Raw genomic sequence first — 15,375 nt, 5'->3', positions numbered from 1 at the left:
ACCCACCGCTGTCCTTCTCAAACTGCAGTCTTTGCTGACAAGACTCCAAAAACCAGCTGCACCTGAGTTCCCTCCCTGTGCTTCAGCTCGCCTGGTTCAAATGCCTGAGGAGACTCCCTCCTCCTCCCCCTCCTCTTACATTCATAGCACAGAGACATGGCCTCATAAAAACACATAGAGTTCACTTCCTGCGCCCACCTCCAGCCAAGGCAGACAGCTCTGACCTAGTAACAGTCTTCTGTTTCGTGCCACCTCTGACCTACATGTCATCTGCTGCCAGCGTCGGCAGAGCTTTTGCTGCTTCCTTCCAGGTCACTGCCCTGGCTCTAAAAGCACATCCCCTCCATCTCCAAAACTTTAACGCAGTCTGATTTAAAACGGCCACTGTTAGCATCTGCTGCTGGCAGCCTGACCCTTAGCTGACAGCAAAGCGGGCACATCCTCCCCGCTCCCAATTCCTGCCACATACATGTGTTTGCAGTAACAATAAAAGCTCAGCTACCTTCCCCATCACCATTCAAGAACATGACAGCAGCCACTGGTAAAAGCCTTCTCCTCCTTGTATCTGCTAATCACTGAACATCTGCTCCCTGCCTATCCTCACTGCTGTCCAAATAGACTCCTATAATGAAAGCAAATCAACTTCAGGTAATTACTGGAGGAGTAAAAGAAGGGACGATTTGGTTCGGTCACAGCCTGATTGCTGCCCTGAACCAGCTTAGACCCATCAAAACTCCTAACGAAGTCTAGTTCACATCTATTTAGTAGGTTATAATAGTAGGTATGTTTCCTGCCAAGCATTTTTAGAGGACTATTTCTCTGCAGAGCCTTTCTAAGGAAGAAACCCCTGACACGTCATTGCTCATGAGGGTCTGAAGACCCACTGCACAACTCTTTTGTGTTGCACCTGGCTGATCCTTGTGCATGCAAAACCAGTCAGCCTCTCTCCAGAGGGGTGCCATTTCCCTCTCTACTCTAGAGATTTTGGGGATGTGGTCTGGCTGATGCAGGCTGGGCCAAGGTCAGTATATGGGACTCTCCCTGAAGATGCAAAAACCTGTCTCCAGTCATTTCAGCTCTGGCAATGCTCAGATAAATCTTAATCTGCATCCAGCCGTGGCCAGGCCAGAAATCCCTTTTCCAGAAAATTAATGAGCTTAGCAAACCGCATCCTGCTGCACCATGAGGGGCAAAGGGAAAAACAAATCCCTGGCTGGCAAAGCAAGGAGCATCAAAGCAGAAAGCTGCAACTTACCCCTGTCAGTGATTTTTTGATGGGGGACCCAGGGCCAAGTTGGACCAGCTTGCCTCTGCTTTCCACTGCAGATTGGGCAGCCTGTCCACCTCCAGATTGGTAATATATTCTCAGCAACTGGCCCTTGATCAGACTTTCCCCCTCATATTCTTGAGGCAGTGCTCTAACATCTGACCAGCAACGCTTCCTTTACCAGCTGGAAATGGCTGCTAAGATATATAGAGTTAATTTTGAAGATTTACTATTTATGGCTAAGAAGATGAGGAAAACATACAGGATTTTTATATATACTGTCAGATACAAAATGTCTTTTGTTTCTTATGGGGAGGCAACAGATTATCCATATTTAATGCTACATCATTTCCATTATGAAACCCTATTTTATTCCCCTGTAATTTTGCGCAAGAAAATTGGTTTAAGTTCCAAATTGCCTGATTTTCTGCTGCAGGAAAATGGTAACTTCTCTGCAAGCACCAGGTATTTACTTACAGTCAAATGAAGCTTGAATGGCACTGGTCTTTGTAAGTGATCAACAAATGTCACTGACATCTGTCCACGGGGCTGGTTACCTGCTGGGTGGTAAACTTGGCTGGCTTTGGTGGCACCCCACTGAATGGTGCTGGGCAAAATTCTGCCCTAAAGCCTGAGGTTCCTTTTTTCAAAGTTTAGCTATTGGTCTTATTTTGAGTGTCTTCCAGGAAGGACAGCCTATCTCAGAGGTAACAAGTCAGACTGACTTTAAAAGTTGCCCTTAAGAGTTTCTTTTAAGTGAAGAGGCTCTGCAAACGACTTACTAAATTGGCATCCCTTTAGCAGATTTCTTTTTGCAATAGAATTTTGGGATGTCAGTTTCCAACACAGGGTTTTGCATTTCTGTTCTGTGCTCAAGGAGGAGGAGACAGAGGTTAAAAAAAAAAGCAGTGAATTGAAGATTAACGAACAGGATAAAGTTGCGTCCTGTTATTGAAGAAATGGTACCAAGCAATTTTTAATGAGATTTGACTTCATCTCATATAATCTCAATAATCTACTATACAGTGATATTTTCTCAAAAAATGCAAGACACTTCATTTTAAAAAAATTTTTCTCAGTTTTTCCTTAATTTTTTTACTCTTTCTGGTAGCCAAATAAATTCATTTCAATAGAACAGTAATATTCCAAGTCTCAGTTATTAAGAAATTCCAGTTTTGGGGAAAAAAAATTTTTTTTAGAAGTTTCCATTTGTTAAAGGGACAATTCTGCCCTGAGAAAGTTGCCAACCTATCTTGTATTTGAAGAGAGGGATTACTATATTACAAAAAGACTATGTTCATTTTGCTGGCCACACTGATGATGTCTCCGCAAATTTGGTTTGTTGAAGACAAATGTAAGATACACAAAAGGGACTAGGCTCCTTTCTTGGTTAGCTACCATAGCCACATCTGCACCTCCTTCTCTCTAAATACTGCAGAAAAGTTGTCCTGCCAGCAGAAGTAATGAAGTCTAGAAACATCCTGTGCATTGATGCACCACCTCCTTATCTTCCCACAGACCCCCTAAAAGGTCTTTTATTTCCATGTATCTCTCCTCCAGAGTATCCTCTTACTCTTTTATATATCCACCAACCACCAGGCTCTTGGGGGATCATGAACACTTGGTGAGTCCAAGCATACTCATGCCAATCAAGATATACAACCACTCCATCCATGTTAGAGCCTTCCCCTCAGTGCAGACACTTGTCATAACTTACGTGCCTTTGAGAGCTGTACTCCTTGGCTGAATTTTGCTGAAAAGTTAATACTACACGGACAACAGAATCACAGAATGATTGAGGTTGGAAGGGACCTCTCAGAGCCACAGTCTGTACACTGCCTTGGCTCTACAAGCAGTTGAAGGTCACCGCAGCTGTGGACAAAGGAAGCTCCTCACCATCCACATTCTCTGTACCTTGCCATGATACTACAAGCACCTGGAGGGTCCCTGCAGCCATGGACAAAGAGAGCTCCACACCACCCACCTTCTTCTGTATGAAACTTAACTCAAATTTTCCGATTCATGAACCCGTTGGCTGGTTTGTGCTGTCTATTTTGGGAAACCTTTTGGGGCTTTTCCTTTTGCCTAAGGAAAAGAAGCCTCAACTTCTTAGGAAACTGGGCTAAAACAAATTCAAAGCATATTAAGTGTCATATCTAAGATTAAAGTCTGCAGGCAGGGATATGTAAACCAAATGTGTGCTATAAAGGAAACAGCAGGTCCTCTCCAGTAGTGTAACTTGAACCCAACTGGCTCCTTGCTCTTTGCAAACTTGTGAGAATCTCTTTCACATCTAAACTTCAAACCTCTGATGGGCTTTCTAGGATGCAAGAATGAGCAAATCTTAGGTTTAGCATCATAAGAGACAGACCCTGAGCACAGCAGAAAAGTTGAAGGACTTGCTTTGATTTATAGGCACCAACTGTCATACCCTATAGTAATTAATTTCATTAACAGGGCTGAGATCAGTGTCTCCTTACCAAAAAAGGTGGCAGGAAAACCCTCAGGTGAAACAGCAGAAAATGCTCTCATTATGTGCCTGTAACACCTAGACTGAAAAATATCTTGTTGGCAGGACTGCTAATGTCACAAGAGCAGCTGAACCACTCACTACACTAGCAAAATGAGCTATCTTACAAGACAAGCAAATGCGATGTACTGTGAAGTTGCGTGTGAGGACCTGTGCTTTTAAGGATAAGAAACATACTGCGTGGCAGCCAGCTGACCTACATTTATAGCTGAAGACGTAAAGCTGACCCACAGGGAGTTGTGTTTAACCTACAAACACAGAAGGAGTGCTAGTCAAACGGACCATGTCTTTTAAAATTATAAAATGAGCAGGAGCAGCAGCATGGGGACAGGCTTTTCCTGCTGCCATACGTAAGAAGCAAACCAGTTCAATACAGCACAATGAGCCACTGCTGGCAGGGAAGCACATCTCAGAGTAACTCCTGCCTCCTCGATATGCCATGCTGCAGGGAGGAATGCACACTCCTAGTATGTGGAGGCAAACCAAGCGAGCAGTAAGTGAGATGGCAGCATGGGCTGAGCTGGACAAACCAGGCCCTGGGGCCCCGCTGCAGGCAGTAAGGCTGCGGCAACTCCAGTACTGCTGTGCTTTCACTGCCACCAAGCCTGTGGCATCAAAGCTCCTACAAGTAGCAACACCCAGCCACAAATGCAGCTTGCCACATGAGCATGGATAACCTTAAAAAAACCCAAGGGGATAAACAGTGCATTGTAGGGTCGCTAGGCCATAAAAAGAAGAGAGGAGGAGACATAGGCAAAACCTTCCCCAGGCACAGTAGTTATAATTGCAACAGCATAAGGAGAAAATCACACAGGCTTGGGACCAGATTTTTAACCCCCACCAAACAAAGTAGCTCTGTTGAGCTCAGTGCAGCACTGCTTCATGCTGCATGAGGATCTCCCTGTTGGCATAAATCAGCCTTTAGAAAAACAGGCTCCCAGTTAATTTGTTGAGTCCTGCCCCAAATACATTGACTTTTCTTGAACAGAGCCTTTCCTGTCCCTCTGTGGAGCTGCATGATCATATGACAGCTAAAGAGCACACGAGCTCTTTTTCCACTGCTACAGTGGAAAAGGAAAGATGTAAAAGAAAAATTTAAAGTTACTACAAAACAAAATTGCATATCCTAAACCAACCTATTAAAGACATACTGTAAGTGTTAATTAAGCCACTTTGCCTATAGTTAAATTACATCACATCAACATTTCATCCCTGGCAAGCATGAGTGACAGCTCTATACTTTGGAATTTTATGAGACAAAACCAGAGCAAGGAAAAAAGCTCTGCTGGGCTCAGTAAATGTACAGAAATAACCACAGTAGGAAATGATCGTTAATAAAGCCTGGATAGAAAGATATCTCCCAGATTATTCAGTTTTACTTCCCTTTTATTTTTCAGAAATCTAACCATCTTTTATCAAAACTTTACACAGACAAGACTTTTCCTGGGACCAGCTGGTGCATTTCTCCGGTGTTTGGGGAAAGCCTGAAACGCAGCTGTTGCACCAATGCAAATGCTTGTTGCAGATGCAATAACCTCCTAGAAGCCAGTGCAGCTTCACTGCAGTATGAAGCAGGGACTAACTGCTGAGACATAGCCACGTGGCTTACCTGCGACTCAGAGCTCGTGTTGGTGCAAGTTGCTGCAGTGGGTGTCTATATATATATATATATCACAGACTTTACCGGGGCAAGTTTGTTACCTTCACTCTCATCCAGAAATCACATCCATATAGGGTCTCCATGGAATTTCTATGATACTCTGATGAAAAGTGTGATGACCATATATTGGAGCCAACACATGACATAAACTTGAAAACAAATCAGCCATGTTTTCATGTATCATATCTTTGTCCCTTCCACCCACACAGAGCCTTGTACCACAAAAGGGAGGTAAGAGGTTGACTAAATGTTTCCTTTTTATATTGAACTTTGATGTTCACCATAATAAATAAAGGCAAGAGGAATGAGATTTGGTTTGCAGCCCAGGCAAGAACATTTAACGTAAAAACCTAATCTACTGTGATAGAATTGCTTGAGGAAATTCCTGTTTCTGGCATGGATTCTGGAAGAAGGAAAAATAATTCAAGTGCTCACTGTTCCTTTCCTGGGACAAATGCATTTTTCCCCCATGCTTAGTTTCAAATGTAATCATTTATATTGCAAAGGTTGAGGCATTTAGCCGTTACTGTCCCCAACAATCTTAGTTCATAGAATCACAGAATGGTTTGGCTTGGAAAGGACCTTAAAGATCATCTAGTTCCAACCCCCCCTGCTGCGGACACCCTCCACACTTCAGCAAGACACTTCCAAATTTTACTCCTCACAGATAACATTTCAGCAAGTTCATGATCAGCAATGCTTTGTGGCCAAAGTTAGGCACTTTTCACTTCTGATACAGAACTTTGTATTCAATTCAAGGAAGATGGATTAGAAAAAGCATTTCAAAGGTGATTGCAGGATTCAACAGCATAAACTCCTACCTAAACTACTTTTAAAAGTTCAAAAGTCAGTGGCTTTAAAGCTACTTTTGACAACTGTAAACATTTTACCCCGATAGTGAACTACAGCAATTTACAAGAATCTGAGGAGATGAAAGATCATTCCACACAGTCCAAAATAGCCTGTCAGACATAATTTTTGTTAGCTGCCTCTAAGAACAAAGGTAGTGACCAGCATATATTCCATGTGGCAAATTACATATTCTCTAAAACCTGTACCAGTCATCTGGATTTATGACACACTGCAGAACTCTCTAAAGGGAAACCAAAATAACAAGTACATAATCCCTCAGTAGTCTAGCCTGAAAATTATAGACATGTAACATCAGATAGAACATTTTCCTCAAAAATCCTTCCCAAAAAGTCAGCTGAAAGGACAAATCAGGTATGCTGGGAAAGCATTTTATATATTCGCACTAGAGTATTGGCTGAAAGTTCACAACACTCCTTGTTTTCAGTGTTTTACGTGCTTTATATTTGAGTTCCACGGAACAGTAACTTAAATGATTACACAATCTTTTAAAGGTTTTTTCCCCCCTAATTTAGTTACGTATGTGGAGAGAGATTTTTTCACCTTTGTGCCTTGCACTAACACTCCATGTGAGAGCTTATTTTAGCCTAGATTCCCACAAATTGTCACATTGTAACGATTTCTTCATCAAAGGAGCAATGCCCATCTGGACACATTTAGCCAGCCACATTTCATCACACATGTGAAATGATGCATGGTACGGAAATGCACCATCTGCCTTGGGGTTTAAGCTATCGTGTTGTACCCATCATTTGTAAAAGATTAAGGGGACACAAATCTTGGCTTATATGGAGCAATAGGTGAGTCTGTGCAGTTTGGTCATTTGCTACTGTCAGACCAGAAGTTCAGACTACTCTGGGGGGCTGACAGTGTTGCAGCAGGTTATGAGTGGTCGTAGGTTGCTACCTTACTGATGAAGCTTTCCCAAAGTGAGACCAATAGACTCTCCCCCACTCTCCTTCTCCCTGCTTCCTTCCTGCACCTCCTTGCCCCTGGAAGGATCACATGAAAACTCCAAGGGAGGAAACCTCTTGTGTTCGGGGAAACAGAAGCGTACATACACACATGCTTTGTAAACATGTAAGATTACATTGAAGATATGAGTCATGTATAATCAGTATAATTTTCTGGTAGAAACACACCAGGAAGGTCCCAAACACTGGCTGCCCATTCAGATCAAAGAGCTACACTGTAAGGGAGGACACGAGCTGCTCTGGAGAGATCCTATCACCCATCCATCTGTTGTGACAGTGGGTGTAGAAAACAGGGAGACTAGTTGTCGCCTAGCTCCTGTTTTCTCCCCGACAGCAATGTTCAGAAGATAATAAGGAGCAAACTTCAGTAAGCTTTGCTTTCCAAGATGGTATTTCCATGGAGATATTCCTGAATGTCTCCAGCTGGTGTCCTGGCTATGGATTTCAGTTTTGTTTCTAAAAGGTATAATAAATACTGTGATTAAAAGTAAATAGGTTGTCTTTATTCTGGGGGGTGGGGGTGGGGAGGGTGGGTGTTGGGGTTGGGTTTTGTAATGCATATTTCTCACACACAAAGAAATTCTAATTTTGCTTTGCTTTCTAAATAAAACCCCCTTCTCTGGTTAGTTTTTATCTGTCCCTGCATGCCAGGCATCCTGGAATCCAGACTGTGCACCATGGGAAAAACATCCTCACATATTCTGTGAAAGAATGAAATTTGCTGGTGGGGAAAAACCCTTCCTGGTTTTACCCAGTTTGATTTGTAACATCAGGAAGTTGCTGGCCCTGCTGCTGAGGTGCATGCAACATGTACCAGGCCTTCAGACTGGAAAACTCTGAGATACCTACGTAAGGTACCTTCTCCTGGTAGTGTCCATTTTCTTACTCAAGACAATCCTCTGCTCAGAAAGCCCAGATTAAATGTCATGTTCTGTATTCCCTGAAAACAAGTGCCTTACTGTTGCAGAAGCTGACGAGCATGTGATCAAAGGATGCCATATGGGCCATTTATTAACAATGAAAAGTGAATGCACCATTTGTCAGGCTGTAATTAAAACTGAAGAACAATATTCCAGTTTTCATTCCCATTGTTGATGTGGCTATTTGTATCACAGAGCATAAACTGTTTCTTGCTTTATTACTCCTAGCACGAATTCACAGCACATCAGGTTTACGGATGGATATTGGTAGCAAATATTTCATATTATGGCTCAATAATATGCTGATATATATGTAAACTCATTGCCTACCAGCTTCCTACTGACATACATGTTAATAGGATTATGTTTATATACATATACAGAAATAAAAATTCACATCCAAACTAACACAAAACCAACCAAGATAAAAATAAAATCACTGCAGTCAGTTTACATGTCATTCTGAATTTCAAGTGCTTTAAAATACTACTGTAATTTGCAAGTCCACATTCTAAACTAACATATTGTAAAAGCATTGCACAAAGGCTATATTAAATTGTCAAAATACAAATCAATGTATTTCCACTTTCTTCACTCACATCTTAATTTAAAAACAAACCATTTCCAAATAAATGCTTTTTCACAAGTCTGAGAATCATAGTTTTCTCTCAGATCCATTTCTACAGAATTGCCAAATATAACCATTAACAAAATCACAAGATTTATGATATTTTTAGTTGCCTCCTCTTCTGAGATTTTTCCACTTTTCTCCATTCCTGCCTTCCCTCAAGGCAAAAGGGCTAGAAATGCCCTTCTCTTTTATCTGCTCCAAGAAAAGTGAGAGATCAGGATCCTGGCACATTTACAAGGCTGAGGGAGGCAACTGCGGTGCAGAGCACCACACCAGATAAATGACAGCAGAACAGTAAATATCTGCCACACTGTTTTGAGGCTGGCTGCAGTCATGGCCTTCACACTCCTAAAAGCTGTGGGGCAGGTCAGAAAAGGGCAACACATCCCATGTGACTTGTCTTCCTCCCCTAGCCTGCCACAGGGCCCTAAGCTACCCTTGCTTCCCAGGGACTGTTCACAGAGGCCACCGGCAAAGCGCAGGCACAGGTGCTCCTTTGGTATCCATTCCACGGGTGCCCAAAGTGAGGCCACCTCTACCTTTGGCTTGACAGTGACAGAAATCACCAGCATTTTAACTGTTGTGGCGCCTAGAGTGATTGCAAATGCTCAGTAAATAAATGAGCAGCTGTATTTAACTTTTGCACAATTGCTGTCTTGCAGAAACACACCAGCAGCATACCAGTAACAGGGTATCAAAGAGCCCTTTGGAGAATCAAAAGGCCCATGCATTCCCCCCCCGAGTAAGCTGCATCCTGCTTAGTGGTAAAGCTCCATTTCTACCATGGGTTGCTTTCAAATGATTCTCATTTAAACTTAAAACTAGCAGAATTCACATCTTCATGCAGAGTTTCCTCCCCTTTTCCTTCTTTTTTAGTATTACGACTACACCAGCCACAGACTGCAACTTCACATATGCATATCTGACATTAATACCAAAAACTTTTCCAGGAGGGTGAACATGTACCAAGCTGGTATGTCAATACTATGTTTTCCATATGTATTAAACTTAAATCTTAACCTGAAAGAAGTCCTAATTGAAAATCTACAACAAGATCCCAGGAAATCACAAACACATCTATGAAACCACATAATTCTGTTCTGCAGGTACTGCCTCACCTTCCATATAATGTCAGTGCCTGTGATTTCTAGAAGGGATGTTTGAAATACAGTGAGTATGAATGTCAACTTCCCGTGGCTCCCTTAGAGGCTTCAGCCAGCAAGAACAGGAGCAGGAGTTGTGCAGAAACACAGGAGCAAGCAAAAAAGCAATTTAGACTATTTACAGGGCCAACAAAATGAATGTTTAGAAGACACAGCACCAAAGTTTGTCAATGGTACCCGGCACAATTGCACCAAAGTCCTACTAAAACACATTTGCCGCCTCATTTCTCATTAAGATAAGGTCCTATTTCACTCTCATAACCACAGCTGATAATAGAGCTACATGACTTCATATACTGCCATTCCACTTGTCATGGGAGCCAGTTCAACAAGGTTATTTCCTCCTGCAGCTGAAATACAGCTAGGAATTGCACCAAGTGAGGCCTCCCCTATCCCCCACTTGGACATAATAGGGAAACTCTTACTTAAAACTACAGCTGCAAATCAATGCACATGTCTCTCCTCCACCTGCAAAACTTGGCCCTCCTACTCCGACCTCTTCCCATAGTTCTCAAAACATAACAACTAAACAGTTTGAAAAGGCAGCTGCGGTCCAGGTGATTTTTAGAGGCTACAGCCAGCACTATGCTGTCTGTTTCTGGCTCCTTAAGGAACCCATTGCATCCCAGACCAGTACAGTACTGCAAAGCTATTCCAGCCAAGACAAGACACGAAGCTGCTCAGGTTCCCCCTTGGCCCTCAGGAAGAAGAATGAAGAAAAGCATCATTGCCATCAATGCAGTTGTGCTAAGCATAGCCAAAGGTTATGGAAAGTTCTAGCTCAGGAAGTGTTTGGGGATTGTATATAGCTTTACTCATCTTTAATTTAATACTTTATCTTAGCCCTGAGGATGCTATATTGTCCCTGCACTATGATCAGCAGGGATCTGTTTGCAGAAAACACTGCCACCCCTTTTCCTCCCCACCTCTCCTAACAAAGAATGACAAAACATTAGAGAGAGGTATTTTGAACAAGTACAGTGATAAAAGGTTGTTTCCCAAAACTGTCAAGAAGTCATGGTTTCCAACTCCACCCTGGTTATTAGGGGCACAGCAGGCTGTTAGAGTGAAACTTAAAATATTTGGTATCACTTCTGAAGCAGCAAGTATGCTGTGCTCTCAGGATTAGCTGCATCTTTAAATATTATAGAGCTGCTGCAGTCTAAAAAGCCGCATGCCTTCAATCTGTTCTAGTGCTGTGGGTCAACCGTCAAGTCCTTATGTAGCAATAGTTTTGGAGGCTCTTCCAGAAACGTTCATCTGGAGAGCTGTTAGCAACTGATGTAGGTGCAATGCAGTATCCTGCCACTTTGAGCACCATTCACTTTGGGGTCTACATTAAAAACATTCTTTTCCTTAGCTCTGCCCTATTTTTGCTCTCTTGCAAAGCACAACTTGCAAAACAATCCATAGCATCAAACTTCACAGAAGTTATCCTTATAAAAGAAAGGGCAAGATTAATCAGCAATTTTTAGAAGACTTGAGCAAATATTAGCAAGCAGCTCTGGTATTTTGAGTTTCCACCAGCAAAAGAATAAAGCTGCAAAAAAACATTTTAAGATCAACATCTTGCAGCTGTATTTTGTTCTCTCATGGCAAAAAGCTTAAATCAATGTCTTGCAGCACAGGAAATAATCAGAGGAGGAGGCAAATGCAGTGTTTCAACTTAGATCATTGCAACAGTTAATTGAGCATTTGGTGACAGCAAGCAATTTACTAAGTACGTTTTCACATAATTAAGCAGCAAACAAGACGCAGTCCACAGAAGCTGCACATTTAATTGTGTCAGCAATTATATTATAAAGCACTTTATGCATATATTTGTGTGTATACGGACCTATCTTTATATACTTACTGTGCAGCAAGGCATGGGTGTTATGTTGGTCTCGAAACAAATGCTTTACAGCCTCAGGCAGAGCAACCTTCCTCTCTCATCTCGGGCAAGTCAGTGTTTCTGGAAGGTGGCCAGGCAAGATCAGATTCATCAGCCAATAAAATTGTCTAAAACTGCCGTTCCACAGGAGACCGTTCCTCCGGCTGCAGACTCAGGAGCAGCCAATAAAGAAGAAAATCAGCATCAGAGTGCAGGCGAGCATTTTGCCCCACACTAAGGGTCTGCTCTCCAAAAATCCAGCTTCCCCCTGCCTGTCCTGCTGTACACAGTCATCCTGCATGAAAAACAACTTGCACTTGACTTGCCTGGCTAAAATAGATACATAGCTATTCTGAACACTGACAAGGGTAAAGAAATCAGTCAAGCAAGTGCCTCGTGCTGGGAAGCAATATAGCAACATCCGGAGCTGTGAATTCATGTTGCTAGTGGGGTTACCACATCAGACCTAGCTTTCTAGGGGACAGTGGGAATTAGTGCTCACACAACCTAGCATTCACTTAAGGACAGAGCTATGTTCATGGTGGGCAGTGTTGAGACCATTGAAATCTTACCTGTATTTTTATCTTCCAGACTTGGACCTGCTGCAGTGGCTGTGTGAAGCCATCCTCTCCTCAGACTCACGTGTTTGTCCCAGAGTTCATTGCTGTTTGGAAGAGCCCGTGATTTCACCCAGTCAGTCCTACAGCAGCAGTAAAATATCCCAGCGTGCAACAAAACTTCACAGAGGTGGCAGTTGGAGCTGGCTGACATCCAGGGAACCTTAGGTCTTGCCTTCACTAGGAAAAACAAAAAAAGTCAGTCTTAGTATGTCTTAGCTAACCTACAGTATATCCTAAAGATGACAAGGCACTTGTTACACATTAGCAGGTCAGGGAAGACCTTAAGAGGTCTTTACTTCTAAATTAACACTAGGAGGAAGACCAGGCCTATGTCACCAGTCTGAAAATTTGTATTTTGACAGTAGATGATGCATTTTGCTATGAAATCCTAATAAAGCACAGTGGTCTCTGCGCTGTTTTGCTCCCTTGCTGGCAGTTACCTCTCCTGACTTCTTTGAGGTAAAAACTATCTGGATCTGTTTCCATAGAAGTTTTGCATCAAGGTGCTTCACCTGCAAACCTGACTCACCACCTGATCTGAGGGCAGTCCAGGCTAAGGCCTATGTTTCCAGCAACATTTATTCCAGTCTCCAGACACAACTGAAAAGCAAATATCATCCAATCTCCACCAGTAACATCACATACCCTCACCTACATGTATTAGAGGACAAAGTTGTCTGTAGTGCAGACAACCTCTTGGAAAGTTAAGACTAAAAAGCTAGACTGCATCTTGAAATGGGAGAGGTTTCTTAATGAAAAAGCAAATGGTAAGGAAAAAAGTTGTATTAGAATAAGGTCAGCAAGACTCTCGCTAACAATAACTGGTTTTCCCTTTCATGGGTCATAGCCTTTAATCTCCTGTTTTGATATGAATTTATTTTCACTTATTTGTGCAAAACAGTGCTACCTCTGCTCTTTTTACATGTTGATAATACAGCCCTTTGGGGGACCACAAGCCAAAGATGTTACCCTCAGAACTCTGAAGGCCATGTTACACTGGGATAGCTGGAAAAGGAGCTCCTAAAAAGCTACAGTATGCTAAAATCAGGCAGCAGCAGAGAGGCACAGCCTAACTGAATTCAACAGCCTGGACTTTGATCTTGGAAAGCTACATATGCAAGCATTTATGATCTGGATTTCCCTTTGATGTAAATTGGCATAGGCCCACACCCATTCACACAGGCTTTTCTTCCAGCTAGGGATCTTCTGCTACCTTTGGAAAATGTGGGGTTTCATTTGACCGCTGTACACTGCCATATTGCCCATTCTGTGCTGGGCAGAGAGCACATGCCACCCTGAAGACAATTACATGCTAGGTGCTCCCTCCAAGGGGGGTCTTGGAGCTGCGGAAAAAGGCTTGTTGAGTAGTAGCTTAGGAAAACAGTATCTTCGCTATACAGAGGAGCAGGACATATACATACTGGAAACAGCTGTCTTAAAGAAACTAAGGGAAACATGACAAGCAAGTGAGGAGCCCCCATACCTTTCGGAGTAGCAGAGCACAAAGCCAGCAGCAGGCCAGGGCCCACACCAGTGGAATACAAAAGAAGGGGACACCAAGCAGGTTACCACAGCAGCCTGCCTCAGGAACTTCTTAATTTTTAGCTGATAAAAGAAAACTCAGTTGGCTAGGCAGCTGTGCTGGTATCCCATCCTAGTAGCAAGCATTAGAGGGTTCATTTATTCTGTGAGTTATGCACATGGCACTAGAAACATGGTAAACACCTATATTTTCTCCACCTGTGTATTATTAGCCTGTTTTTCATGCAGGATGACTGTGTACAGAGAGCTGCTAATGCAGGATTTGGTTTACCATTCATCATAAACTTTAGTTTCAGTGTTTAAATGCAGCAATGGAGAATATTTTCTAAGATGTTTTCTACATGTATTTGAGGTGGTTTTGGCTCTAATTAATTTGGAACAGGGCAGGGAGTTCAGAAATTTTCTTTTTCTCTCTCACATCCCTGTGTCCCACTTTACTTTTAAAGTGGTAAGGCCCATCTAGATCAAGGCACTAGGAGGAGAAGGGAGAGAAAGAAAAAAACTTAACTGAATTAGAAACAGCTGACAGGGCATGTCATCATCACAATCGTGTGCTCAAAGCTTTTCAGAAACCATAACATGAGTGGCCATGCAAATCAGTGAGTCATTGCAACAGCTGAAGGGGAAAAACCCTACCAAAAAAAAAAAAAAAAGCAGAATTCTGCTCACCTGCTGGACCTGCTCACTGAGGAGTTTCTGTAGCATGCTTGTGTTTTGCCTGGCCATAACACATTTTTATTCTCTTTAGTGCATTTATCCTTAGGATGGCCCTACTCTTGTGAAGCAGGGCATTACTTCTGGGAAAGTTACATTACTTACCACTGGGAGAGCCCAGCAGCGTGCAGGAAGTCTACAACTCTTCAAGGAACTGAAGCGTATCTTTGTAGTTATGGCTAAGGCTGTTAAAACTGCATTGGGCTTCTCTGTAATGCAAGATCAAAAGCTGCTTCTGTCTTCCCCATCCCTTCCAGTACCTGAATATGCAGCTGCATCTGTGTGTCCTCACTAAGGGGGTTGTGCAGTCTTAGGCTTTTAACAGCAGTCTCCTGGTTCTGTGTATTTATGGACTCGGCATTTGCATGTTTTTTCAATATATATATTTTTATATAGATAGATGACCTCAATATTTAAAGAGAACATACTGATTTGGGGGGGACAGCTGTTTTATACTTAATCCTTCACACCCACTTTGCATACAAATGACAGCAAGACAGTGTCACTTTCCATAGTTTTACCCTTGATGAAAGAGCATGCGCAAGAAAAAAATATTAAAACAATCAGAAAAATTCAGACTATTTTTCCCCCACCTCATGTCTAAGCAGTCC

The 15,375-nt window shown here is 42.5% G+C and overlaps 1 protein-coding gene across 1 annotated transcript in view; it reads right to left on the bottom strand.

Moving 5' to 3' along the window:
* OSBPL5 (oxysterol binding protein like 5) overlaps window positions 1-11,955 on the bottom strand; it is a 184,318-nt gene extending 172,363 nt beyond the window's left edge. The window contains exon 1 of the mRNA XM_054827329.1: window positions 11,871-11,955. Coding sequence (XP_054683304.1) covers window positions 11,871-11,885 — 15 coding nt within the window. The 5' untranslated portion in view covers window positions 11,886-11,955. The remainder of the gene's footprint in view (window positions 1-11,870) is intronic.
* Window positions 11,956-15,375: the final 3,420 nt, after the last annotated feature.

This window comes from Grus americana, chromosome 5 (genome assembly GCF_028858705.1).
Source record: "Grus americana isolate bGruAme1 chromosome 5, bGruAme1.mat, whole genome shotgun sequence".
Lineage (NCBI taxonomy): Eukaryota > Metazoa > Chordata > Aves > Gruiformes > Gruidae > Grus > Grus americana.
The sequence above is the reverse complement of the archived record's forward strand: the minus strand, read 5'-3'. Positions and strand labels throughout refer to the sequence as shown.